Source organism: Scleropages formosus, chromosome 7 (assembly GCF_900964775.1).
Source record: "Scleropages formosus chromosome 7, fSclFor1.1, whole genome shotgun sequence".
Lineage (NCBI taxonomy): Eukaryota > Metazoa > Chordata > Actinopteri > Osteoglossiformes > Osteoglossidae > Scleropages > Scleropages formosus.
Window position 1 is genome coordinate 14,999,978 of NC_041812.1, and position 27,530 is coordinate 15,027,507.

A 27,530-nucleotide genomic window follows, 5' to 3' on the forward strand; every position below is an offset into this window, starting at 1 on the left:
TCCCTTATCTTACAGTGTGTGTTGTAAAGGTAAAAAATATAGAATCATACAGTACATGTATGGTTACAGTACTGTACAGTATTGATGATGTAGATACATTCAACTGGAAGAGTGTGTATGTGTGTGTGTGTGTGTGTGTGTGTGTGTGTCTGTGTGTGTGTAATTGCACAATCATTCATTGTACCACCCTTCAGGTCTTGTTCTCACTGCTTGTCCATTCCCAGCAGGTAACCTGATCACATATCATCCCAGGCAGGAATAACAAACACACTAAAATCCCACAACAGCTGCTGCTAATAGGGCCCCCTGCCCCAGGGAGTCAAACCAATTCTCATATTTTCATGCACACATCTTCATACTAGTGCTCACATGTAGACACAGATCCTCACATGATAGAGGGCAGCACGGAGCATAATGGTTAGACCCATCACCTTACAACGTAAAGACCCGGATTGAATCCCACCTCTTGCTGCAGTACCCTTGATCAACGTACTTAACCTGAACTGCTCCGGTACAAAATTACCCACCTGCATAAATGGGTAAATTATTGTAAGCTTCCGGATGAATGAACAGCAGTAATACAGCGGTCAAATGAACAGAAGGAGGCACAGCGCAAAAAGAGACACGGAAAACCATACAACTTCTCGAGCCCAGGAAGTAAAATAAGCATCTTCACCCAAGGTCACTGGACTATTGCATACCTGCTCACAGAATAATAACCCACATATCCATTTTCCATACCTTCAGGAGTTAATTTTAGCCATATTGGACCAAATGTGAGAGACCAGGGGTTCTGTAATGAAGGGTACTGAGGATTATCACTGATTTAATAATGTCAACAGGGAAGGAAGAAGGCGTGCTGTGTCTCTCCACAGGGCAGACAGACACAGATTAATGAACATCTGCTATTTCATGTGACACACAGAGAAACGGTGCCTAATCTCAACCAAAAATTGTAATCTATGTTATTTCAGACCATTGCTTATACTACTATGTGTGTCACTGTTACCAAGAAAATATACTGTACGTAGAGGTCAGCATGCTGGTGTTGTGTGTTTGCTCCAGCCACATAGCAGTGTGTGGGAATCTCTGTAAATCCAAGTGTTTTCTAAGGCTCTCTGTCAGGCAGGTCAAGCAAGAGTACTCAGCTGGGTTTTACACAGACTGGGGGAGAACGCCTACGCTACAGGGCATCTTGTGTTACAAGAGGAGATGTGCCCAATCACTTTTCAATCTGACAGTCAGATAAAACAAAAATACCTAAAACTAAACACCTAAACATAGTGAGAGAAATAAATGTGATGCATTCAGAGGTCAGTGCAGGAATTCCGGGCAAAACATCACCTGCCAAGCATTACAAAATGCATAATGTAATACAATACAATTTATTCTTATGTTGAGGTCTGTCCTGAAGGCAAACTCAGAGTGCTTTCGAACGGAAAATTTTCATTGAAAATTACAAACGCAGCGCAGCACATGATGCTATACGAGTGATCGAATAGGTGCACAGACACAGATTCCCATGGCTAAGCCCAAACATGCACAAATACACATTCACACATGTAGGAATAGCAGCTCACCCCATCCCAGCACTCGGGCATGGCTGCTCAGGATGTGCAGATGAGGAGGACAATAAGTTTGATGAAGAAAAGCAGCAGAGAGGAGAGGGATGTTTCTCTGGGTGCAGTAGCTGACACCGATGGCTGCTCTTTGTCTCATCTGCAGCTTGGAAAAGCAGCTTTGCTGCGCTCTGCTCCTTCCCTCCCCCCGCTGCTCTCTTATTGGCTCACTGGGTTGAATCCCTGCATCTCATTGGCTGGACAATCTGCTGCATAACATCCCAAAAACCACTTCTCTCTCCTCAGCACCAGAGCCCACTTAGTTTCCATCTCTACCCACTTAGCCTTCTCCTGACAGCCCCTTCCTTCATTTTCTAATCTCCCGGCCATTCTGCCACTAATCTGTGTAGTCTTTCTGTCCTTTTTATTTTGTACATGTTTTCTTTGTTTGTGGAGTAAGTGGTTCAGACAGACATGCATTGGCACATGTAACTTCCTATGCGCATGAGAGATAGAATAGAACAGAATAGAATAGAATAGAATAGAATAGAGTTTATTGTCCCATTTCTGGGAAATTTGTCTTGGACAACCATGACACGGTCAGTGCACAACATTGGATTCACGTAAAACAATACATACCATAACATACAATAAAATAAAAAATAAAACAACAATCAAAATATATTAAAAACCTACTGGATACCAGTCTAAAATCTCAGTTTTGGAATTCTTTATTTCCATAATTTAACCTCAGTTAAGATGCTCTCATCTCTCATAGGAGCATCTCTCATCTAAGAGATGCTCCTATGAGAGATGCTCTGTATTGTAGGTCATTGTTACTCTGTGTCACTAGGAATTGTTGGATAAATTTTTCTTTTTGGTCCGCATTAGCAAGTACAGAAGGGTGGTTGTCACTGTTCCACAGAACCGTTGCTGTTACTGATAACTGTACGATGCAAACTGTGCATGAAAGATGTGCTCTGCAGTCGGGCTACCGATGCAGGCAAAGAATTTCAGAAGAAGGGTAGCATGGCATCATGTACAGAATATGTAATCTATACACAACTGTCTACATGTCACGCCCACACCCACAACTCAATCAACAGCACCTCACTCCAGTTTAGCACCTACCCTTTAAAAGACACTCCGCAACTACCAGACCTTTTCGGAATCTCGTCAGGGACAACCACCCTTTCCCGTAACACTTCGTTCACAAGCATCGCTAGCTCTTCATTCACGTCCTCCTCTTCGCTTCGTTTCCCGACCACATCCACGGATCCTCGTTCCTGTCCTGTTCGCCATTTGACTGACCCTTTGCTAAGTCCCCTGACCTCGCCCATGGATCTTTGCTCTGACCCTGACCGCCGATCGACCGACCCTTCGCCTGTCCCCGACACCGAGAACTCGCCTCATCCCTCATCTCCGGACGACCGACGCTGCACTTGGGTCCAGCTGTCCCAGGCCCCTATGTTTCGCATGACACTACACAACCAAAAATGTTTTCCAACAAGGTTATTTGTGCCACTAAACTATAACTGCGCCTGCTTGTCTGTGTAGCCAAGGTTTTTAGCAGCACAGATCTACATAGAGCATATGCAGTGTACAACACAATTTCTTCTGCCCCCACTATTTAAAATGATATTGATTCCTCAAAATCCAACAACTTCTCCCTGTCCAAAGTCTGCACTTCAGGAGTTTTGTGCACCTGGTTGTACATAACCAGTTTGTGCAACTACAGAAATTACATCCTCATGCAGAAAAACAACGCAAAGCTGTGGATTATTTACCAATAATGGCTTTTTTTTAGTCATCATGATTAAAAGTCCAACCCAAGCATATCTTTTTGATATTCAGCAATCCACAGCACACCTACCCACCTCTTACGTGCCACAGACACATAATTCTTTCTGTGTTGCTGCACTCACTATGCCAGAGCAGCGGTCAGTCTTCAAGTTAGAGAGACTTTACTGGAGGGTCTCTGAGGGAGGTGAAAGTAGAATAAAAGTGGAGGTGAGAGCGAGGAAGAAGAAGTGAAGGAGAAGAGAGAGGAAGAGTGGTGGGATGATTCTGATTCTAGGCAAGAATCAAGGTGAGACAGGTGATGAGAGATGAAGGGAGAGGGTACTGAGACCTGACCGCAACGTGACCTCGGCGTGCGCTCACTCATCCCTCACACTACAAGATCCCATGCAATGAAGAATCGCTAAAACAGCTAATGAAAATACGCACATTTATTTCACACGAAGGACTTGTAACTTCATTTCGATCAAGCGTTGGCCACTAAAAGGCTATTCCACTCCCATTAACAAGCTTCCTGCCGAAGACCTAACAGGTAGTTCAACTACAAACATACACACTCAACACCAGGTGATTCCCAGCAACACAAATCTGATCGATCCCTAGTTATGGGTTCGGAGCAGTCATTCAACAGAACAGCCACCAAGTAAAACATATAATGAAAACTCATGGGAACATTTAAGAAAATAACATAATACAATAAATTAATTTACCTTTGTACAGAAACTTAATCACGCTTAGCACAAAACAACATGGGAGAAGATAATATGGGACACATGGGTGCAGCTTCCTAACGCAGGATTCAGGTTGTTCAAAAGCAAAGGGAGAAGGAATGACACAGCTGACCAGGTACTGCACTGACACACGTAGCCCACACACATACTGATGCATTTGGACCATGTCCCACACCATCGTGACAAGGAATATGAAACGCACTTCTCTGCATGAACCTCTAAATGATAGCAAAACACAAAAAGTTGAATAAATTACAGAACCCAGTCCCCACACCCAACACAGAAGCACACACTTTATGGACGAGATTCCTGCGTCTCACTTTCACTTGCAGCTGTTGAAAGCTAGGATCTGGTGACAAGTTGTACGCGTTCCGACACGGTTTTGGTCTTATTTGTCAACATCAGTTGCAGTTTAAGAGTCTGTAAGTCTACATTTCCGCTGGCATTCTAGTCTGGGGAAGGTCTGATACCTAAATCATTTTGATAATCCCATAAAACAAAAGCAACAAACCCCCAGGTCTTGAATTGCAACCTGCCTTATTAATCCCTAAAACGTCATCTGAAGGCCGTCCAATTTTTATTTTTAATTAAGACCTCCGTTAAATGAGACTTTGGAGAGACTGAGCGAACAGCGAAGCAAAACAAAAGCCAGGCCCTCTCTTCTCTTTATCGCTTTCTGCTGGTAGTATAATCATGAATAAATCCTGCATTCCAGCTCGGTCGCCCCTGTCTCAGGGAGACGCCACGCCAGCCTTAGATGAGACACAGCTGTGACAATGGTGAGAGGAGAAAACAAGTGAGCTGTAAGTACCCTGTGAACCACCAGAGGGAAGTGCATTAACACACCGCTCTGGTGCTGCCTGCTGATCCACAAGCCACCCATGCAACTGCTTTATTGTCACGTAGAGCGATGACATGCTTCTATTTTCTGAAAAGGGGCAGATGAGCAGCAAGGACAAGCAGAGACAAAGGAAGAAAACAGCTCCAGTACCTTCCAGTCTCCCACAGTAGCGAAGGTGTCACTGGTCTCCTGTAAAGAGCAGACATGGACAAGCGTTACACGCGTTCAAGCAAACGCCACGTAGGACCACATGGGCTGAGAGGCCGTTCCCACATCTCATGGCGCAATTACAGAGAAGTCCACTGGCAGATGGTCAAGGCACTGCTCCTGATCTGCGTGGGACCAACTGGGTAATAACTGGGAAGAGCGGGATGGGCGGGACTTTGGCGAAAAGGAGTAGGACCTTTCAGTGGAGTCTCTTCATGTCAGTGATGAGGGCGTAAACACACACGTGAAATGTAATGGTGAAGTTTCAAAGCAATCATTAGGTTAAATGATCAAGGTATGGTAAAAAGCGTGGGGTTAGTTTCAGTGAATAGTTTTGCAGAAGAGGTCAACAGAAACAGCAGCAAAAGAAAAAAAAAAAAAAAGAAATCAAGCAGTGAAACCCATTTGAATGACGGTTTTGGAGTAGGTGGTTAATTCTGACACTGACATCATCGCTGTTAAAATGTGCAGACGCACCAGCGGAGATCCACGTGGAGAGGCAGGTCCGAGGCAGTGCAAATGTCAGCGAGACATGGGGGTTAGTAGGGTAGTAGCGGTAAAGGGAGGGCGAAGGAAAGGGCTCCAGCGCTGTCCGAGCAGCCAATACCACTCGTCCCTCCATCCACTCGTCCCTCCATCCACTCGTCCCTCCTCATGTCTCCCTGTCACACACCCTGACACGGAGCCATGGCTTTTCCCTGGAAGTCGACATTGTCACGGCTGCAGCGCACAGCACTTCGTGTCCTATCAAGCTTCTCATAAAACAGATGGGGCCGGTCATGTCAAGAGCTGTTGTGATGTTTCGATGATTAAAAACTGTATTTACGGGGCTGGACAAAATAACGGAAACAGTAAATGAGAAAGGGGGGTGCGGTGGTGTAGCGGGTTTGACTGGGTCCTGCTCTCCGGTGGGTCTGGGGTTTGAGTCCCGCTTGGGGTGCCTGGTCTTGGACTGGCATCCAGTCCTGGGTGTGTCCCCTCCCCCCTCCAGCCCTATGCCCTGCATTGCCAGGTTAGGTTCTGGTCAAGTGGCATCAGCCAATGTGTGTGTGTGTGTATGTCTGGGTTTAATTCAGAAGTAACTAAATGTTAATTGTAAAGGTGAGTCATTTTCGGCTGACTGCCGATGAGCAGTATGTGCCAGCTATAAAAGAGGTCTATCATTTGCCAGTCTGATATGAGAGTCTTCAAAGCAACATGAGGCAACTAAGAGAGTCCTAAAGCGGACGAGGAGTCAGTGGCCAAACTGTGGATGCATCAGTCACAAAAACTGAAAACCTATTGCGTCAAGGGAAACGGTCACATGGACAAACTGCAGCAGTAAAGAGTAACAGCGCTCGAAAGTCAACAACACTTGCCATCTCATGGAAGTCATTAGGCCTGATGATTGCTCTGCATGGTTTGTAAACAGCCAAAGAATATGAGGCAATTTTACAGAACCAGCTGAACCATGCGGTGCAAACACTGCTCCCTCATGATGTCCTGTTATTCCATGATGATAGTGCCCACATACACACTGCTTAAATGCCTTCCACGCCTCCTTCAGTTTCCAGATGCAAACATCGTTGAACCTTTGTAGAAAGTTCCGGAATGCAGAGTCCAAAGTAGCTTTCCACCTCCTTCATCTGTCAAAGAACTGGAGGCTTCTTCTTGAAGAAGGGTGTAATATCCCAGTTCCCTTATTTTCTACATTACTACAATGTTCTGGAAAGGTTTATTTTATACCTTTTTTGCTTTTTTTCTACAAATTCAGTCAAGACTGAAGAGCACTGCAGTGAAATAACTGTCAAGAGGCTGACCTGAAGAAAGTTAGAATATGTCCATTCCAATGCAGGCTGGTAAGTGCTTATTTTTGTTTTAGATGGACATGAAGAGAAGAATCAAAAACCTGGCTGTGTCACTCTGGCATTTGAAATTCTTCTTTCTACATATTTATATCCAAAGCCACATATACTTACTTTTTAATTTAATTGAAGGACTGCTACATCAGTTTGTGTTTTCATTATTTCTGTAAAAACTAAGTGCAGCAAGATACTGTATATAAAGAGACATACAGTATATTTTTAGAAGCTATTGGAATAGTTTGGAATGTTTCTGAACAAAAATATTATTATTGTCTCTCACTGCACCTTTATCCTCACATACTTACAAGAACAATGATAATAATAATAATGGGGATTACTTAAAAATAAACTTTACAATACATACCAGTCTTTCATTACACTATATTTAGATAACTATTAGCAGCTAGAAACCTCATAGTTGAACTACGAATGGCAGCACAACATCTGAAATGCAGAGTAGGTTTTATGAGCCCTTTGCTATGCATCACATGGAAAAAGGCTTGTATACATTCAGTGGTGGGAACATTTATAAATAAATATCTCAAAATTATCGCACATTCCATGTTTAAATCACACAAATCAGATGTCTGAAATATGAACATTTTGCTTAGTGTAGCCGTTTTGTTTATGGGTTGCTTATCTATAGTTACTTACATGATTTAATTACTGGAATTTAGTAAGTCATTGCTTTTGAGTACCACATTCTGGCAGGCAGTTCAATAGCACAAAGAGTTGTTGGACAGGAAGATCAATAAAAGAGACACACCACAGGTTATTTAGATAACAGATGTAGCAGATTGATGGGTTGTTCAGTTACAACCAAGTACTGTGGTTTTTTTTTTTCTCCACATTTTTTAGCTTATTCACACCGTTCCCTCACATGGCTGAAATCCACCCTGATTTGCCTGGCTCATTCCGAATATTTCTATTGCCACTGATCATTTAAATTAGAAGAAACAGCTCCACTTTATAATTACCTACACTTTGATGGCAACTGCTATCAAACTGTTAAAGTGGAATTTACCAGCATTTTTGGTCTCTAAGCAGAAATAATTAAATGTTTATTTGAAATATTGGTGAAATATAAGTGCTCTCCATAGGCACATGCCTTAAATTGTGTTGTTTTCTTTCCTTAATAGCAATTTTAGGATAAAAATTATTCATGATGGTTATGATCTGATTAAGTTTCTCTCTGATATTTGGTGTGTGTAACACACATTTCTTTTGGATTGTTTCCAATCTCTGAACGGTGTATAATAATAATAATAATAATAATAAATTAATTAATTTGTTAATGGAAATAATTTATTATTATTTTTATTATTCTTATTTTATTATTAATTGCTGTTGTTGTTGTGTTGCAGTTTGTTTTTGTTTGTTGTACACAATCACATAATATAATATTGGTGCGTGGCTGTGCTGTTAACTCTTTAACCTTTAAACGAAACGTATATATAAATAGTGGGTAAGATTTTACTGTGCGTCATGTAACCTGCCTCAGTGTCAGACTACCAGCTCTGAAGGCTTAAGAAAAACAGTGAAATTCAGCTGAGATGATGGACTGATCGACACATTGGAATAAAAGCTTCGACAATATAATGCATAATACATGGTGACATATACTTAACTGAAGACAAAAACTATTTCCTTATGACAAAAATTGTATTTAAAAAATTGTTCTTACATTTAAGAGTATTGAAGATTGACTTTAGTTCTTATTTCAGTTTGTAGCATTACATTAAACAGCTATGTATTCATTGAGTTTTAAAAAACTTTTTTTAAGATGAAAAACCTTTGAAATATGAAAAAATAAATTTACTATGAAAACACACGTTTTTCATATTATAGACATTCAGCAATAAATTTTCAAAGACGGAAACATTTTCCCTTATTATATATTTATTTTTAAATTTTACTTAAAATTATTTTTATTTAGCCATGTCTCTTTCTTCTAAGGTAATGACCAAATTGTATTTTATATGACATGTACGTTGCTTTGGCGAAAAGCGTCTGCTAAATGAATAAATGCAATGTATAAGTAAATTTACTGATCTATTTTCTAAAATTTCTGCCTGTCGCAAAGCAGACGTAACCATTTCCTTGCTCAGGCATAAGATGATGAACATTGCACATGTTTACAAGATGAATGGTTCAACAATTTGCATTCGGTACAGGTTTACGGAAAGTATGTACTTTTTCAGTCATTTAAAATTGGGTTTAGTCTGAATGTAGGTCAAAGTTAGCAAAATGTTGAAATGAAAATTCTTAAAAAGCATTTTCAGTGAAAAGATTTCAAGTGCCACAGAAGTGAAACTGGAGAGTTGCTGTAACGGGAGGCATGAGTAACAAACCCATACTGCTTCATATTACTAGAGTGAGTGAGTGATTTACTTTTTAACCTCTATATAATTTTGTAGTTTTCAATCATTCAACTTATCCTTGATGTTTACAGGTATTCATGCAAAAAATGCTTAGTCCATACACTCATGGATTAACTCATTTTAAAAAATTAAAAATATATCCTATAACATAATATACTATTAATATAATACAGTATACTATTCAATTATCACAATGCTGAAAAAAAGACATATTTTAGCATATTAAGCATATTTGAACACACATTTCTGTTGCTGAGTTCACTTTGTTGGGAGCCAATAAGACAGGCTACACATCAAGGCAGGATTAAACCCAAATCTGGCTCTGATTGGCCCAAACTAAACCCTGATTGGTCTCACTGATAGCAAGTCTGCCCAATGAAATCAAGAGAAGAAGTCAGCTGACAGTGAAGACGCATTTCTAATGGTTCATCGTAAATGTGACTGTGACTGACAGCAGACAATAGCCAGTGAAATCCACGGGAGGCAAAAGAAAAGGTAAAAGTACATTAAAAGTAAATTTACAGATCTTGATCAATCGCTACACCTGAGCCAGACCCTTTCGCTCATCTACTTCTGCTCGCTTGGTGGTCCCATGCACAAAAGGCAAAGCGCGGAGGTTCTCAGTTCTGGCTCCGTTGTGGTGGCACGACCTCCCCCTCTCACTCAGAACTGCTGAAACTCTGTCAACATTCAGGAAGGGTCTGAAAACTCACCTTTTCCAGACCCACTTCGCCCAAGATCTCTCCAGCTCATGTACGGTGTAAATGTTCATGCACCGTAACTCATGAGCATCCCCAGATATAACCTTTATTCAGCCACTACTCTGGCATTGTGTTTGGTTGTTTGCGTATCTTAATATTATTTATAAAAAAAAAAAAAAAAAAAGAGGTTATCAGGATTTGTCTATCCTGTGTTTTATGCACCTGCTTGAATGATGAACCTCGATGGAGGAAGTGGTAGGTAACAACCTAGGTTTGCTTGAGACTTTCATGTCTGCAGCCATGTCTCTTTCTCTTAATGTAATGCATAACTTGTACTTTTGCTGAGATGTATATTGCTTTGGACAAAAGCATCTGCTAAATGAAAAAATGTAAATTAAAAGTATGTTTTTTTCTTTACATATATCTTCAAGTAGGGGTGGAAAGTATCCCTGTCAAAACTGACTCTGTAAAGCACAATTTCTCCCAAAACTTGTTGCTGCCCACCTCTGATGCCCAATGTATAATTTAGTTTAACTCCATAACGGAAGAACAGAATGGGCCAACAATGAAAAACACATCTGCAACTGTAAAACGAGCTTTTCCCCCTCAAATCGTTCTTCTGGAACTTCATGTGCTGTTGCCTTCATTTTAGCAGGTTTAAAAGCACATGGAAGCACTGTGACGCAGTATGGGTTTGTTATGCATACCGTTTATTACAGCAACTCTCCAGTTACACCTCTGGGGTTCTTCAAATATCATCTTTTCAAAAAATGTTGGCTGGTAAAATAAGTAGGTGTAGGAGTGGGTGGCAATGAGGAAAAAAGACATGGTTTCACAGAGCGCCTTATATAACAGGCAATTTACCTACTTAAAGGGCTGTCAAATCACTAAAAACAGTTAATGAACATCATGTCCAAAAAACATGTACCGTAAAGTGGAAGTTATCTTAAAAAGCTGATTAGCTGTATGCCGAGATGGACCTCCGTGCAGCAAAACATCGCAAACCTAAAAAAACCTTGCATATAACAAAACTACAATAAATAAACTAGAATATAAATTCTACCTCGAAGTTCAGTTTAAAACACCCGGCAATATTTGAAGCAAAAAAATGGATCCAAGAAAATGTTCATATTTATCAAAATGCATTCTGATTTGTAATTTGTCCTTCAGAAAAATTAAAAAGGTCATGTATGTATGGTTATTAGATTTCTCATCTATCTGCCAAGGAGAAACTGCATTTGTTTTGAAGGTTGTCCCTACCGCTGGCAATCAGTGAGTGTGAAAATGAGGGCAGACTGTCCCTGACATGGTTAGAAGCAGATGGAAGCGCTGTGGAATGCTCTAACTGCCAATGCAAGCTAGGGACAAAGCAGGTCCCTTGTGCATGTCAGTCCTCTAACCATAATGGAGGCGTCAGTGGTGCTAAGTCAGTGTTTGCACTCTTGGGCATCCAGCTACCTGCAGCGGGTGTGGCCAGTGACATCACACCCAGGGCGTGTGGTTTTGATGTAATTACCGGGATGCACCCGCTGGTCCGACGGCGGGTCATACGGAGCCAGTGCCGCGCAAACATGTGCCACCGGTGGGGGCGGCTCGGGGGTGGCGTGGCACCGGAGGGCGGGGAGGCCACACAGGGCTGCACGTTTGTGCTCTGCGCCCCGTTAGTGCTCTCCTGCTGCTTCGGATATAAAAAAAAGACGTTAAAAATCTTGCAATCCCGAACGAGATGTGCCGAGAACACACCTTCACGGCCGGGCGAGGTCGGGTGAGAAGACAGAGTGAAGTCGAGAGGGAGAGAGACGAAGTCTGATATGAGGTTCAGTAGTCCTCCAGATCAACGAGAACATGGCAGAAGGAGACGGACGAAAAAGACGACGAGTGAACAGAAATGAGCGTAGAGAGACAGACGAACGGTAAAACGGGGGGAGGGAGTGAGTGTGCAAGAGAGGGACGCAGAGTGCCAGACAGAGGGTGAATGAAATGACCAGACAGATATATGTCTTAGAGAAGAGAAGAGAAGAGAAGAGAAGAGAAGAGAAGAGGGCATTGCAGGAGAAACAGGTAAACAGAGTAAAATGACATGAGAGCACTGCCTGACCAATGCTCTTTCTCATATACCTGCACGCTGTGCCACAGGAGTGGCTGAAGAGATGACATTTCCCTAAACACACTTGCTTAGAGGTGCACACACCTAAAGAGATGTGCTCATCCCCCCATAGCGTTGCCCTCTACAGCCCGACTGCCTGCGTTGCCCTCTGTTCTCCTTCATTCGTTCTTACGGCTCTAGGGCGACCGTTACTGTCGCATCGATTAGCGCGCCGCGAAAGACGCGCCACCCCGGACGTTTGTGTTATTTCGATTTAGGAAATGGCCTTAATAATTTCTGCGAGTGCTTTGATCACCTTGAACTCGCTGTCGACTCGTAAGAGGATTACAGCTGTAGCGCCAGCCAGTCGAGCAGGTATGCGCCCCCCCCCCCCCCCCCCCCCGCAGAAGAGTGGGGAAAACACACTTGGGCACACAAACACACTCACCATCTCTGTGTCCTGCCCTCTTTGTTCTGGCAGTAGGGGCTTCTCCTCCGTGAACTTCTGCTCCTTCATCCCAGCCATCCTGGAGAGTAACCTGCAATGGTTGTGACAGCAGCAGAATGGTGTCATAACAGCACATACCTCAGTATTTCTCACCATATACCTCACATAACCCACCTCCTCTACAGCTCACACACAATACCTCCATACTGTCCCTCAGACATCTCTCTTGCACCATTATACCTACCCAACCCAGCCCTCATGGACATCACACACCGCATCATACACATCCCTTCCCTACCAATAGCTCGCATAGTTCCCATGCGACACCGGAACTCGCTCCCTGTAGCTGACGCATCCCACCCTACGTCACACCTCGCACAACACGCTTCCGCCGCTTTACTAACACACAAAGTTCCCCACGCTATAACTCGCACTCCGAACTTCAGAACACAATCATCTTTTCCTATCTTAAAAACGTCTCTACGTTTGAGGAAGCGATTATAGAGGCAAAACGATCCACGGTGGGAAGAGTGAATTTGCGGTGACAGAAGCCCAACTAGTAGGACCTGTTGTGTTCTCACGTGACTTGCACTGCAAGACCCCGCAGTCACAGGCAACGTGGTTGGGAATACTAGGTTAGAGAGGAACAAGCAAAGGACGTCTGAATAGTTTTTTTTTTTTCTAGGCAACAGACAGATGGGCTGTCCAATTTGGGAATAATGGGACGATTCCACTGAGGTCAGCAGGCAAAAAAAAAAGAAAAAGAAAAACCCAAAATTATTATTGTAATAACATGGCAGCACTCATCTTATTCGAGCAAAATTAAAGACCTCAATAAAACATCAAACAATATGAGAGTCAGTTGCGAATGACCGGAGAATAGTCTGCGTAACACACACACACACACACACACACACACAAAACCAAGCCATTTAACACACCTTTTAGGACACACAGACAGAGAGGTATCAGAGAGTGTACACTAAGCCAAAAGCAGAGCACGGAGCACACAGAATGTAAAATTTGCATTCACCGTTCGTTCGCAAACAAACCCGCTGCAGATAAATGGCGGAGTATGGAAAGAACTTAACCAAACTGAAATGTGACAAACTAAATGTCCACAGGTTGCCAGGGAACAGAAGGATGTGCAGTGATGAGGTCAGCCTGCAGGTCACAGCACACGTAACCTGGGAAAAAAAGTCGAAGCTCATCGGTACACAAGTGCACCTCGCACTCCGCGGGGAGCGTTAAGCCCTCCGTGTTCAAAGGCCAAGCTCTCAGTAGGGCCACAGTGTTAAGAATGCCATAGCCAAGGCAGCACAAGAGCTCTTAAGTGAGGCTATCCTCACGGAGCGTATCTTGAGGTCTCCGAAGCACACCGCTCAGACCGCTCGCAGCACCGTAGCCCTCATTCTCTTTGGGTTACTATGCACCGCACCAAGTCTAAGAGGTTAAGTTGTGTGCTGGGGTGGTGATGGCAACAACTGGGCATAGCTCGGTCCTGCTCGGTCGGCTGCCAGCCCCGTGGAAGTTTCCAGACACTTCCCGTGTTTATCATCATCCAAAGTGAGACACCTCTCCCCTCTCCCCCCCCCCTCAGCTAGATCAGCTCAGCACAGCATTACAATTTGCACCCCCACCCCCCCCACTACCACACACACCCTTTAGAGCCAGGCCTAATCTCACTAATGTTTATTGCTCAATGTGTCATTTCGACTAAAATGCATTATATAAGGGGCTTTTGCTGTGCATATCAGTTTTAATTATACGCTTTGTAACATCATAATCGAAAGCCTAGCTGGGATGTGAGTATATTGCATTGGTGCTCTGGGAAGCGGATGACATGTTACAGTGATGAGGCTTGGGGGGTATGGGGGCGAAAGGCTTTCATGTGATAATACTGTACTAAAGAATAAAGCTAAATACGCTGGGGCAGGTGTGAGGTGTGTCGATCACCGTCCTCATTCTCACAGTCCGTCCTGTCCCTTCACGATGCTCTTGCCTGTGCCCAGGCCCCCTCTCCACCCAGACACGGTGTTGTTTAAGGACTTGAACGCTGAACTAATTAGTTGGAGACATAACTACCACCCTGCCGGTTGCCTCAAGGGGAGGCACTGACATTTGTAGGGTCCTGAGATGGCGCCGACTAGAACCATTTTATAGTGGTTGCCCAGTGGGTGATCAAGTGGGCTGTTTCTTCTCCTGCACAACCCGAGTGCTGGCCGGTGTCCATGCACGTCTCTTCGCTCCCACCCTTCCGCAGCCCTGCTCAAAGGGGCCTAAGCTCCCCTGCTCTGTGACTGTGTGCTGTTGTGCTATTCCTAATTTAACATAGACTTTCCCTCTTGAGCAAATGAAGACAGGGCTTTATTTCAACAGAGCAACCAAATCTTCCTCTGGCATTAAAATCATATGCCTTATTCAAAAAAAACAACAGCAGTCGAGAGAGGGCCTAAATCAGTTTCCTAGTTAAAAAAAAAAAAAAGCTCAAACACATCTCTTTCCTCCTCCCTGCTTCCCGTGAAATCCAAGGATCTTGATGTGCAATGCAGCGGTGCATGTTATTGTTATACCATTTCCAAAAGTGGTCAGTCAGAAAGCAGCTGACACACCTTTGTCAAAGACAAATGCCTTTGCCCCAAGCAGCAATTTGATTAATAATACGATCACTCTATAATTTAACAGGAATAATTCATTGTTAAGTGTTATCGGGTGAAAAACATCTATAACTACTGGTAACTTTTATAAGTACTGTAATACATTGGGGGGGGTGCGGTGGTGCAGTGGGTTGGACCACAGTCTTGCTCTCTGGTGGGTCTGGGGTTCGAGTCCTGCTTGGGGTGCCTTGTGATGGACTGGCGTCCCGTCCTGGGTGTGTCCCCTCCCCTCCGGCCTTACGCCCTGTGTTACCGGGTTGGCTCCGGTTCCCCGCAACCCCGTATGGGACAAGCGGTTCTGAAAATGTGTGTGTGTGTGTGTAATACATCGACAGATAACTTTCTAGCTAGTTTTAATAAATTAGCTGATACTCTGGTCAAATAAAACTCTGTTCCCTGAGCAAGAGATGTTTTTTTTTTTTTTTTGGAAAATAGGGATGAGTTTAGACTTTTCAAACAGAAAAAAAATTAATTTTTCATCTCCCCCTTTTCCTTCCTCTCTCCACCAATCGTTAACTAGGCCGCACTTCAACGCAAACCTGTTTCCATGACAACAGTCAGCATCGCTTGCCAATCTAGCTGATTTCTGCTTCCATCCAGCTTGTTGTTTATTTCCTTCTACTCATCTTGTCTTCATGTCATCCACCTCATTGTCATATTTATGCAACTTAGTGAAGGCACAGATGGTTGGCTTCTCTAAAAGCTAACAGGCCTACTATTGACTTTCTGCACAGTACAGCTTGTTGGTCTCTTTACCTCTTCTCAGAGATGACCATTTGCTCTGCTCATTTGTGCATATGTCTCACCGTCCAGCCTCACTGGAAGACAGTTTCTGCTAATGGTTTTATCATCTATGCAGCCTGTTGGTCTGTCAACCACTTCCTTCCAACTAGAGATCCTACTTAAGACTGAAGCTGTAGTCGCACACAAAGCCATGAAAACCAAACACAACCGGACAGCCCTCAGTAAGAAATCTATTCATTGTTCTTTATATGGATGGGTTCCAGCAAGTTCAATAGGTGCACTAATGTGTACAAAGCTCTGAAGCCATGGATGAATGCTCTAAGTACTGTGTTCCCTGGCGGTAAGAACTAGGATTAGTTGTTAACCAGCTTTCTTTAACATGCAGTTTATTCTGTGTTATTGCATCTGTTATACTTTTCCCTCTTTCAGGTTCATTGTACAAATCATGCCATTTTAGGCTGGTACTTCCCACTGTCTGAACCTACAACTGCAAAGAAAAAGAATCATTTATAATAATACATCTCAACAAGAAGCAGCCAGTCAGTTAAAGATTTTGTCCATCTGTCATTTACCACTTCTTATCGTAGAGCAGCTAACACAGTTCCCTCTCCACTGCCTAGGAGCCGAAATGCCAACCAGTCTGGTGACCAACTCAGGCCGTGCTGGCAGGAGACAGATTGGCTTCAGGTCTCTCTGTCATCACTTGTACAGATAGCAGAACCATTGTCACAATATATAACGATAAAGTGAGCGAACGCATCTAACAGATTCCTTCCGGAAAGGGGATAGCGGATATTTAGAAACACAATGTGTGTCTAAGAGGCCAGAGTGAGAGCAAACCGAAAGGCTCGTGCAAAATGTGAATTCACTGATTCAAATAAAAACCCCGTGGCCACCGTAAAGACCTTTCATCACAGTTCAGTCTAAGCTGTGCCACTGCGATGCCACCTCCAGTGAGGATATTGGGCATAGATGCCAGCTCCTGGACCTGCCTCCTGTCAAAGGGTCTCGGTGGTACGTTAGAGTGCCAGCTTGGCAGAAGGAGAGGCCGTGTGCACCTCTCAGCAGGACCCCACCCCACTACTGAAAGGTTAACCCCTGACTGGTTGGATTCACCTTCAGACCCGCCTGCTTTTACACCGTCTCTTGGGATCCTTCAAGCATAAAGGCAGCTATTTAAAATTCCCCTAAACCCACATCTTTTCTTCTCAGAAGGTCAAGAGTCTGCGTCAGAAATCAAATTTGTGCGTCTGGTAATTTGTATGCAACAACTCAACTTGTATTTTTTTTTTTTTTTTTTACAGAATCTCTGCTTTACTCTGTTTTGAAATAATCTGCTGATGGTCATGGTATTCCCTCCTTCGTAGTTGTAGGCAGACTTCAGTACAAATGGTCTGTTTCACAACACTGATGTCTAAGAGTTCTTTGTTTGAAACAACCGGAATCTACAGTGGGAGATCTTCCCATCGTAGACATGTGAGGGGATGTTTATGTTTTCCACTTTCTCCACAGCTTTGGACGGAGGCTATTGCAATGTCAGGGCGGAGCACTGACACGGCTGCACCCCTCACCATGGCCAGCAGCCAGCCTTTATCAGCTTGCACTGGCAGAAGAATCCCATAACTCAACTGAGAGCTGCTCTAGACTGCGTCAAGCTCTGCTCTCTGTCTTTTTCTCCTACCCAAGTACTTACACCTCAGAAATCTTCTTTAGCACCGTGTCAGTTTTTTTATACATCAGAACATAAACTTGTTTGAGTTCTCAGAGCAAGAAAAGCTCCCGTCTGTATTTTCAAAGCGTATCTGACATTGTTCTGTGTTGTAGATGGTTTTTCCCTCCAATAAGCTTCTCTCCAAATGGTCTTGTGTGCAGAAATTTGTCCTCTCAAACATCTGATTGAAAAAGAAAGACGCAATGGGCCGCCCCACCCACACACCCACCCATCCACCCACCCAAACAAGGACATGACAGACTTGTGAGATGGATGGCTCATGCACTGCGAGGACTGCACAGCTAGTTCGTTCCAAACAGATGGAGGCAACTCACACATGTGCAGTGTGCGCTCGGATATCATGTTCGCAGGCCAGTGAGGTGCTCGGCAAGCATGTCGGGAAACCACGATGGGGGACGCTGGACAACGGTCACCAAACGGACACCCACCCCTCCATGGGCCTCTGCAACCTGTCAGCCCGCCAGCCCAGGGAACAGCGGTCCACAGCGGCTGGCTCAAAGCCCGATGTAGAGTGGGGGGAGGGAGAGCTAGATGGCAAAAACCAAAGATAAAAAAGCCAGGAGCCGCAGAACACACAGCGAGACTACGTACATCATCTGGAGCAGGCTGTGTGAAACACTGCAGCTAGCCTTTGGAGGGAAGCTCCAAAACAATCCAGGCCCCATCTATGTGAACGAAAGCAGAGCCAGTGACGGTGAATGAAAATAATTTGCACAGCACAGTTAAAGCCACATAAGCATGGGCCTTCATCAGTTAGCGCTCAGTACGACCTGATGCATTCTTCTCAAGGTGCTGATTTTTCAATTTCAGTTTTTTTTATTATGTAATATTTACTTCCATCTGCCAAATTTAAGAGCAAAAACTGGGATTTTTAACACTGGAATGGATATAAATTTCTACAACCCACAAAATGTCCTTTCATCAGTATAATCTGTTATGTGTATTTCTTCTTAGAAATGAACAAAATCTTAGAACGTAGAGAAATGAAATATGTTGATCAGTGTGACAGGGTAGTCTTTCTAACACAAACCGTTTGAGTCGACCTCACCAAAAACAGATATACCTTTTTGATTTTGAGGAAACAGGTACGAACGCTGACTTGCGCTACCCACAGACCCTTACAAGCAAGGGCGCATCTCAGACTAAGCCGCCGTCATTTAAAATTCTGACATCGACAACCTGTCAGAGGAGATGCTCTGTGCTTCTGGATGTGCTGCTATAAACTTCTAGAGCTCCAGCAACAAATAAACTTTGACTTCTACCAGATTGTGCTGCGTGATAGCGACAATCAGGCTTGTACAAGCTTGGTGAATGAGGAGCTGCAGTAAGCAGACGCCACACAAAGGCAGGTCTGCAAATCTCAGTGGCGCTGTCATTTCCAAAAATAACCTCCTTTTAGAAACCTTTTGTCTCTTCAGAGTTCATCGAATGCTGGTTATGACTGCACAGTTCTACAGACTATGATGCTTAAATTTTAAAACGACCACTGCCCTCCTAGACTTGTGCCTCCGCGGGGGCACTGAACCTGTGGCAAGGTGACAGCGCCGTGACAGCGACAGTGTTTGCACCAAACCTGCACCGCACCTCCAGACTCACACAACCAGGATTGCAAAAAAAATGAGGAGCTGAATGCAGCAAGTCCCCTGAGACGCCCAAAGGACTCCATTCCCTAAGAGTCTCACCAACGCCGACCGCCAGCCCCACCCACAGACTTCCAAAAAGAAGGCAGCGGAAGATAAACAAAAACAAGCATGGCACTGAGAGGGGAAGGGAACGCTCTTACCTATTTCGGTGGTTTCGGCTTCCTTGGAGACCGAGTCCGGTCGACGTACGTGTGCGCTTCTCTCCTGCGTTCCTCCTGTCTGTTTGGGAATGTGCGTGGGGATATGAGAGAGGCTGTCTACCCTGTGAGGTTGCTCCTATCTGGACCCCCACTGCACACACACCTCCCCCTCCCTCGCTGTCTTTCTCTCTCCCTCCCTCCCTCCCTCTCTCTCTCTCTCTCTCCCCCTCTCTCGTCCTCAGTGGTAATAAACAGAGAACACGTGTCAGCCCAGATGATGCAGCACTCGGCTTGCTGGCGTGAGCATCGGCACCTCGACAGATTGGAAGAGAGCAGGAGAAGAGGGAGGGAAGGAGGGAGGGAGGAAGAGCGGAGAAGGAGGATCAGGGAGGGGTAGCCTTGAACTACATACATGGCCTGTAACTGAGACATCGTCTGCGCAAGCGCCTCTCGGGGGGAATTTTTTATTAGAAGACACCCACACTGCTTTTTCCACCCACAGACAAGCGTACCCAGAAAAGCGAATGTAGGACGAACGATGGTGGTCCGTGTCTGCGTGTGGGCTTCTTCTCCAGTGGAAACCATCCAAAATCCCCCCAACAGCAACACATCCCAGGTGCCACCTGTCTGCCTATGCTCATCATATACACACTCATATACACAGCGTCTCCATCAGATCTGTTATATCCTTTCTCTTCCTGCATGTACTTGAGACAATATCTGAATTGTATTTCAGTTCTCTGCTCCCCATAGAGGGAGAAAGAGAGAAGAGACGGAGAAAGTTATAGAAAGAAGGACAGTGTTCAAGGGGTTCATTGAAAATTTTTCTGAGAAACCTTTTGGACATAGGAAACTGAAAGTTAGTGAGCATATATAATATAGTAACACAGTAACGCTAACATGTAACACATCTAGCAGAAGCACATATGACACAGGAACAACTAATCCTGTAACACAACATTTGGCAGCGTTTGTCCAAACAGTCAGTAGGTTTCATTCCAGTCGTTCCCTCATTATTCCCTCATTGTATACATACTCATTGTACACATACCTCATTACATACAGAGATTTTAACAAAGTTTTGCCAAAAGCCAAATAAACCTTAACACAAACAAATAACACAATAATAGATTAACCCCCTAATAAATACATTTTTAAAATTCTGCATACAGCTGACAAACAGCTAACCCTCCGACATATAGCGCAAAGAGAAAAGAATACCCAATCCTTTACCATATAAGGATAAACAGTATAACACAAGAGTAGCTGATGTATCCTTGAAATAAAACACAATGTGTCACGTCCACAACTCAACCGACAACACCTGACTCTGCTCCTGCACCTGATTAACCGCTCACCCTTTAAAAGACCCTCCTCAGCTCCCATACCTTTGCAGAATCTCATCAAAGACAACCACCCTCCCTCGTGATGTCCAGTGCACACCCAACACTTGTTCTTTGCTCTCGTCTTCTGGTTTTTGTCCCTTCACTTTGTTTCCTGACCACGTCCACAGATCTTCGTTCAAGCGCCGATCGACCGACCATTCGTCTGTCCCCAACTCCGAGAACTTGCCTCATCCCCTGAATCCAGACGAACAACTCCGCACTGGGGTCCTGCCGTCCCGGTTCTCTCGGCCCCGTATGACACAAGGCAGTTTCTGCTCATAACCCATGAATAGGAGCACTGTCAATAAACTACAAATTATTAAAAAGAGTAGAATGGCTTGTTTTGAGAGTGGACAACAAACCATACTTGCAATGAGTTTACCCACTAAATCAAAGTCACTAATATAAAGATGTTGTGATGCAGTAAAAGCAGTCTATCAGACACAGGGAAAAAACGCGGTGTGTCGGCCAACTTGATGAGACTGTTAAAGCCCGAGGGCAAGGAAATCCTTATACATGAACACACTAACTCAAAATAGTCAGATAGTGAAAAGCATATGTTATTTGGGGGTTTGTAATATGTTTGTGAGTAGACTCCTATAAGAGAGAAGGACTGAGTTGACTTGAAGGGCAAGACTGCTTAAGATTGGTTTAAATATTGGCTTCACCTGTTTAATCCATTTCCAGACTTTCCCTGGCAGTGGACTGAGATGTGAGGTGTACAAACATATGTTAAATGACACTACATAACACGTATTTGGTATGGTACAACTTCTGTCATCAAGTAATTCAATTTTTTAACATGGGAAGCAGGTATAATGCTTACCTGTTTTCCATGGGAAAAAATTTAACTAACTGACCCCCCTCACATTGGGAATTTGCTTGATGAGGTGATTTCACAAAACAAATTATCCTCATTATTCGAGGGATGGGTGTAATTCAATTTAAGTGGCTTTTCTAAAAGGTAAAACACAATTGCCATGCTTGTGGCTTAAACCATTTATTTTTACTTCACCAGTTTGCATCTTTAAGGCGCCCATGACATTTAAATTTATTTATTTAGCAGAGCGACTCCCAATGAACTCTATGTAGTGTTATCAGCCCACAGACCTTATTCACCAAGGAGACTTACACTGCTAGATACCCTACTTACAATGGGTCACCCATCCATACATCAGGGGAACACACACACTCTGGGGGAACCTGAACAGCATGTCTTTGGACTGTGGGAGGAAACCAGAGCACCCAAAGGAAACCCATGTAGACATGCAAGAGCGGGGATTGATTCCACATCCTCTCACACAACCCAGACGCTGTGAGACAGCAGCACTATTCACTGCGTCACCATGCCGCCCGTAGAATATAAGAAACATAAGGGACGAGTGTGCTCTAGTGAATGGTGGTGGACAAATGCATAAAAGTCACTGTGAAAAGCTAAGCATTGGCAAGAGAACAAAATAATAATAAAATAAATGAAGCAGCTCAGCTTCATTTATTTATTGAGGCTTTTGTTTCAAAATTTATTATGTTGTCTCTTTCAAATACCCTTTTGCTACTATGCAATTACTTTGAGTCTCACAACACAATTTAATCTGAGCACGGCAGTGCGACCGTTGGAACTGCTGAGATAGAGGCTGTCTCATTGGACCACTGGGACGGCTCGTTCAGACACTCTTCAACGCGTAACTGAAGTATTCCAACACCAAGCCAGGTTTTTCATATTGCAAAATTAACAAGTATAGACATGATAAGGGAAGCTGGAGAGAGAGCTGCGACAATGTGTTTCGAGGGTGGAGTGAATAACACAGAGCACCCATGTGCTTAAAGAAGGAAAACTTGCAGCTTTCCACCTCTCCTCCATACTATTTTATATCCCCAGGACCAATAAGAACAAGCACACCGCTCCAGAGCAGATCCATCCCTCTAAAGTCAGTCCTGTCATTCCCAGAAATACAGAAAAAAACTCCAATAGCCAACTACAGGTAAGCGTCCGATACGCATGCAGGGATTGTTTGGTTTATCTGGTTACAGAGTGTATAAAACAGAATAAATCATTCATAATAAGATACTAAATATTATATAAATATCTAGAAAGTTAAAGTTCTAGTCTACTATATAAGGATCCCTCACAGCTCCTTTGCAAGAGGTTGCAAGTTCTCTGTTCGCATGGGTTTCCTTAGGGTCTTCTGGTTTCTCCACATAGTCCAAAGGCATGTGTTTCAGGTGAAGTGGAGACTCTAAATTTATCCCAGAATATATATGAGTAAGTGAAGGAATCTGTGTGACCGGTGGGCAATGGACTGCCGTCCTGTCCTGCTTCCAGGACTGGCTCTGGAAAAACATGACCCTGCATTGCAAAAAGGGGGTTTATTGACAGTGGATGGACTGATGGACTGAGCGCCCTACAAAATCTCATGTACTATTTCCTGTAAGGTGGGCACAGTGGCGCAGCGGGGTGGGCTGGGGTCTGTTCCCTGGCAGGTCTGGGGTTCGAGTCCTGCTTGGGGTGCCTTGCAACAAACTGGCATCCCACCCTGAACGTGTCCCTTCTCTCTCCAGCCGTGCGCCCTGTGTTGCCGGGTTAGGCTCAGGTTCGGTGCGACCTCCCCCTGCTTGGAACAAGCAGTTTCAGACAATGTGTGTGTGTGTGTGTGTGTGTGTGTGTGTGTGTGTGTGTGTGTGTGTGTATTTCCTGTAAAGCTTCATCTGCACATTTCTTGCTTCGCCCTGAAATTCCTGCCATTGCTGTGTCACAACCTCTTTCATTTCAGCATCCAGGTGTCAAAACACATTTTTCCCTTTACATCAAACCAGGGAGACTTTGCACTGTTCATGGCAAACAAAAGATTATCGGAGAACTCGGACATCATGAATTCAGCGAGAGGCGGCGTTTTAGCACTATCGGGAGAATTGAGTACTCATTACCTGGGCAATAATTATGCTCTGCATAACAATAAACACATTAGTAAACGTGGCACTTACGCCAGCAGCGATATGGTACCTTTTGGGGACTTTGGGAATTTGGGCTGAATCCCACTGAGAGTTATACTCCGACTTCATTGTTCTTTGAGGAAGCGAAAATTGGCCGCAGCGCACTCAGACGAGATCCAGTATTTATAGGTCCCAAGGGACCTGTACGATAAAGCCTGAAATGTACTGTGCTCGGTTTTTAAAGAGCAAAAATGTTAAAGAGCTGTTGTATGCTTTTTTTTGCTAGGGGTGAGGGACTTAAAGTGTGTTCCATGATCTCACTACAGGGTCAGCGGGTGAAGCACCAGGTAAGAGCCTTCTCTCTCGGGTGCCCAAACACATAGACGTAGCTAACAGTCCATCAATTTTCAACTGGCCCGAACTACATAGAGAAATAATTTATCCTTCTGGGAACCTTGAACAATGAGACTGTTGCCTGCACGCTGCAAAGAAGGATTTTTGTCCAGCGTTGCCAGGGGACAGTGATTAGTAGAAAAAATAAGCAAAAACATTGCGTAATTCTGAGGGATACCTTGAACAGGTTGGATGCTTATGTAAAATGTGCAACCAACTCATGGATAAATAATGTCCATGTATACATAGACAGATTGCTGGATAGTTTGTTAATCCCTGGAGCTGTTTTTTTCGTTCTAAATGAAAATGGCTAAAAATTAAGAATGAATGAATGTATGCTGCAGATGTTTACAAGCTAGATGACTGGATCATTGTAATGTGGATCTTTTTGATGGTTGGAATTTTGTTGTGTTTTAATGCTCAATTCAAAGACAGATATGACCCATGACCCATCAATGCAAGGATACATGCTGTACCAAGACAACTGAATCTAATCAATTTAATACAACTTTAACATAGCCTTCAAATACCACAGTAATCCCATCAACAGTAAAATAGAGTATCCCGAATTAAAACAAAATTTAAATTCTCCATGGAATATTCTACATGGAATCTTTATTCATACATATAAACGTACATTTACAGTCATTCATTTAGCAGACGCTTTTCTCCAAAGTGATGTATATAACTCAGCGAAAAACAAAAGTGCAGTTCACCAACAGATGGAGAGACACAGATGCCAACACAATTCTTCAAGTACGGTCGGTTCATCTGATATCAGCGATTAAACCACCATACATTAGCTGCAAATAGAATTGGCGCAGTACAATATTTTTAAAACAGATAACAACAACATCACGCAAGTAGCCGAATATGGAACTCATAGAAAATACAAAGGTATTTCCATCAAATGATGGAATTTATGGAGTACTTTCAAATTTCATTTATTTTGAAATGTATGGAGTAATTTGAACTGAAGGTTGAAACACTGCTATGGCAACAAATCACATGGAAATTTCCCAGTGAGTCACAGCGCTGTTAGTGATGCAGGACCATAGGGCTTCTGCTCAGATGTATTTATAAAGAGACAGGCCTTCGCTCTGAGCACCTTGTCTATCCAGGCCACATGGCATCAAGTACAGACCAGCCTGTCAGCTCCATGTCCACTCATATCTACTCAGAACTGCCCTGCCACATTTCGGTTATTTTATCTGCCAGCTCATGTGTATTTACAGGAAATTCCTCCTCACAACTCAGCTCCACAACATTTATTCACTGTTAGGAGCATACAGCCTCCAACCCACTATTACTGTCCCTACAATGTTGCTCCAACTCACCACCAGGGTTCCTGCAGCCTCCAGCTCACCAACAAGATGCCTATTGCCTCCAACTCACTGCCAAGGCACCTACATCCTCCAGCTTACAAAAAAAAAAAAACCCTACAGTCCTCAGCTCAACCCCTCCAGGACCCCCTGCAGCACCTGCAGTGATGTGGAAAAAGTAAGTATACCCTATGAAAAGGTTTGGGGTTTTTTTTTTTTTTTTTGGACATTCACCATCTTTTCAATAACACTGATAGGTAAAGGTGACCTCATTTTTAACATTGAGAAATCACATTTTGCACTGATTTATAGTATTTAAATCAGAAAAAAAATCACTTTCCCTGTGCGGAAATGTTAATGCACTCTTACATTTATCAGTGCATCACATGCCTAAAATTAAAAGAATAAATGGAGAATTATGGCGAATTGGGGACAGCTGTTAGTGTAGTGGTAAGAGCTGCTACCTTTAGACCCACAGGTTCAATTCTCACCTCCAGCTGCAAGCAAGGTGCTTGCCCTGAATTGCTGCAGTAAAAATTACCCAATTGTACAAATGGGTAAATAGTCGTAAGCACCTTAACAATAAGTCGCTTTGCAGAAAAGCATCAGCTAAATGAATAAATGTAAATTATTGAGTAGCCAAGTCAAAACTCAGATCTTAACCCCATAGAAATGCTGTGGAGGGACTTCACGCAGGCAGTACGTGCACGAAAGCCCTCAGATATCACAGAGTTGAAGGAGTGGGCAAAAATTTCTCCATGTTGAGGTAGGAGAAACGCCTACAAGCGATTTCTGCCAAAGGGGGCAACACCAGCTACTGAAGGAAGGAGTTACACAACGGCATTTCTGACTTCTTGGTTGAATAAATGACTGCAGAGACAAATTTTCATCGTTAGATCGGATCAGCTTTATCCATCAACATCGTTGAAACGAAGATCAAAGATTCATACGTGCACGTCTGTCGACAAACGTACGCCGGTTCGTGGGGTGTACTCGCGTTTCTCCAGGACCATCGCGAACCCCTTGGACCCATGTTTCCATGCACCCCTGAAGCGCAATAGGTTGGTAGCCAAAATGAGTCCTTTAGACGTTATATTCCGCACAAGTACGTGCGGCAGAGTTGCGACATCCAATAAAAATTCTCTTGGCGGTCGGTGGTAAATATTAAAAGCCTCTTTGGAAAACCTCCCCCACACAAACTGCTCCTGACAGACTTTGAATGGCAGCACCTTCACAGGAGTGTTGTGGGGGAGTCCACAAGACTTCTTTCATCCTCTTAGCCCAGGCTCATTCCCCATCCCTTAGGGCTTGCGAGCAGCTGAGCTGGGCCCCCTCAGCACGGTCCCGCTGCCAGTTGTAACCCACACAGCGGCACTGACAAGGGGTCTGCGCCTGGCAACAGCTCAGATGGGCTATTTTCGTTGTCCTTCATTGTTCGGCGCTGGTCCGCATGCATCATCCATCCCTCTCCGAAAGTCAGAGCTGGTCGTCTGGAGGAGGAGACCTCACGAGGAAGCGAAAAGCACACTTCCTCATGTCCAGTCATCCGTGCTACCCAGAAGGGATGATTTGGTTTTCTGTGACATGGTACCTACTTTCACTGAGTACAGCATGGCCAGCTAATTGACACTATTTACTCTGCCTGTTTGCTTTGAAACCAATGTTCAAAATGGAATTATCTCATATTATTCTGCAGTTTGGGGGCGCGGTGGCGCAGTGGGTTGGACCACAGTCCTGCTCTCCGGTGGGTCTGGGGTTCGAGTCCTGCTTGGGGTGCCTTGTGACGGACTGGCGTCCCGTCCTGGGTGTGTACCCTCCCCCTCTGGCCTTACGCCCTGTGTTGCCAGGTAGGCTCCGGTTCCCCGCGACCCCGTATGGGACAAGCGGTTCTGAAAATGTGTGTGTGTGTGTGTGTGTATTCTGCAGTTTATCATGAAAATTCAACATGATGGACTGCTGCCCCATCCAGGGTGCACCCCACTTCT

The 27,530-nt window shown here is 44.0% G+C and overlaps 1 protein-coding gene across 6 annotated transcripts in view; it reads right to left on the bottom strand.

Moving 5' to 3' along the window:
- The window catches only part of ndrg4 (NDRG family member 4), a 33,550-nt gene extending 13,759 nt beyond the window's left edge, over nucleotides 1-19,791 (bottom strand). For 2 of the 6 annotated variants that reach the window (XM_018739389.2, XM_018739388.2), the window contains exon 1: nucleotides 1,581-1,739. In XM_018739389.2, the coding sequence (XP_018594905.1) occupies nucleotides 1,581-1,601 (21 nt within the window). In that variant the 5' untranslated portion in view covers nucleotides 1,602-1,739. Of the gene's footprint in view, nucleotides 1-1,580; nucleotides 1,740-5,081; nucleotides 5,121-11,580; nucleotides 11,743-12,598; nucleotides 12,690-19,514 lie in introns of those variants that run through there. The other 4 variants (XM_018739384.2, XM_018739385.2, XM_018739386.2 and 1 more) reach the window with 4 other exon arrangements.
- Nucleotides 19,792-27,530: the final 7,739 nt, after the last annotated feature.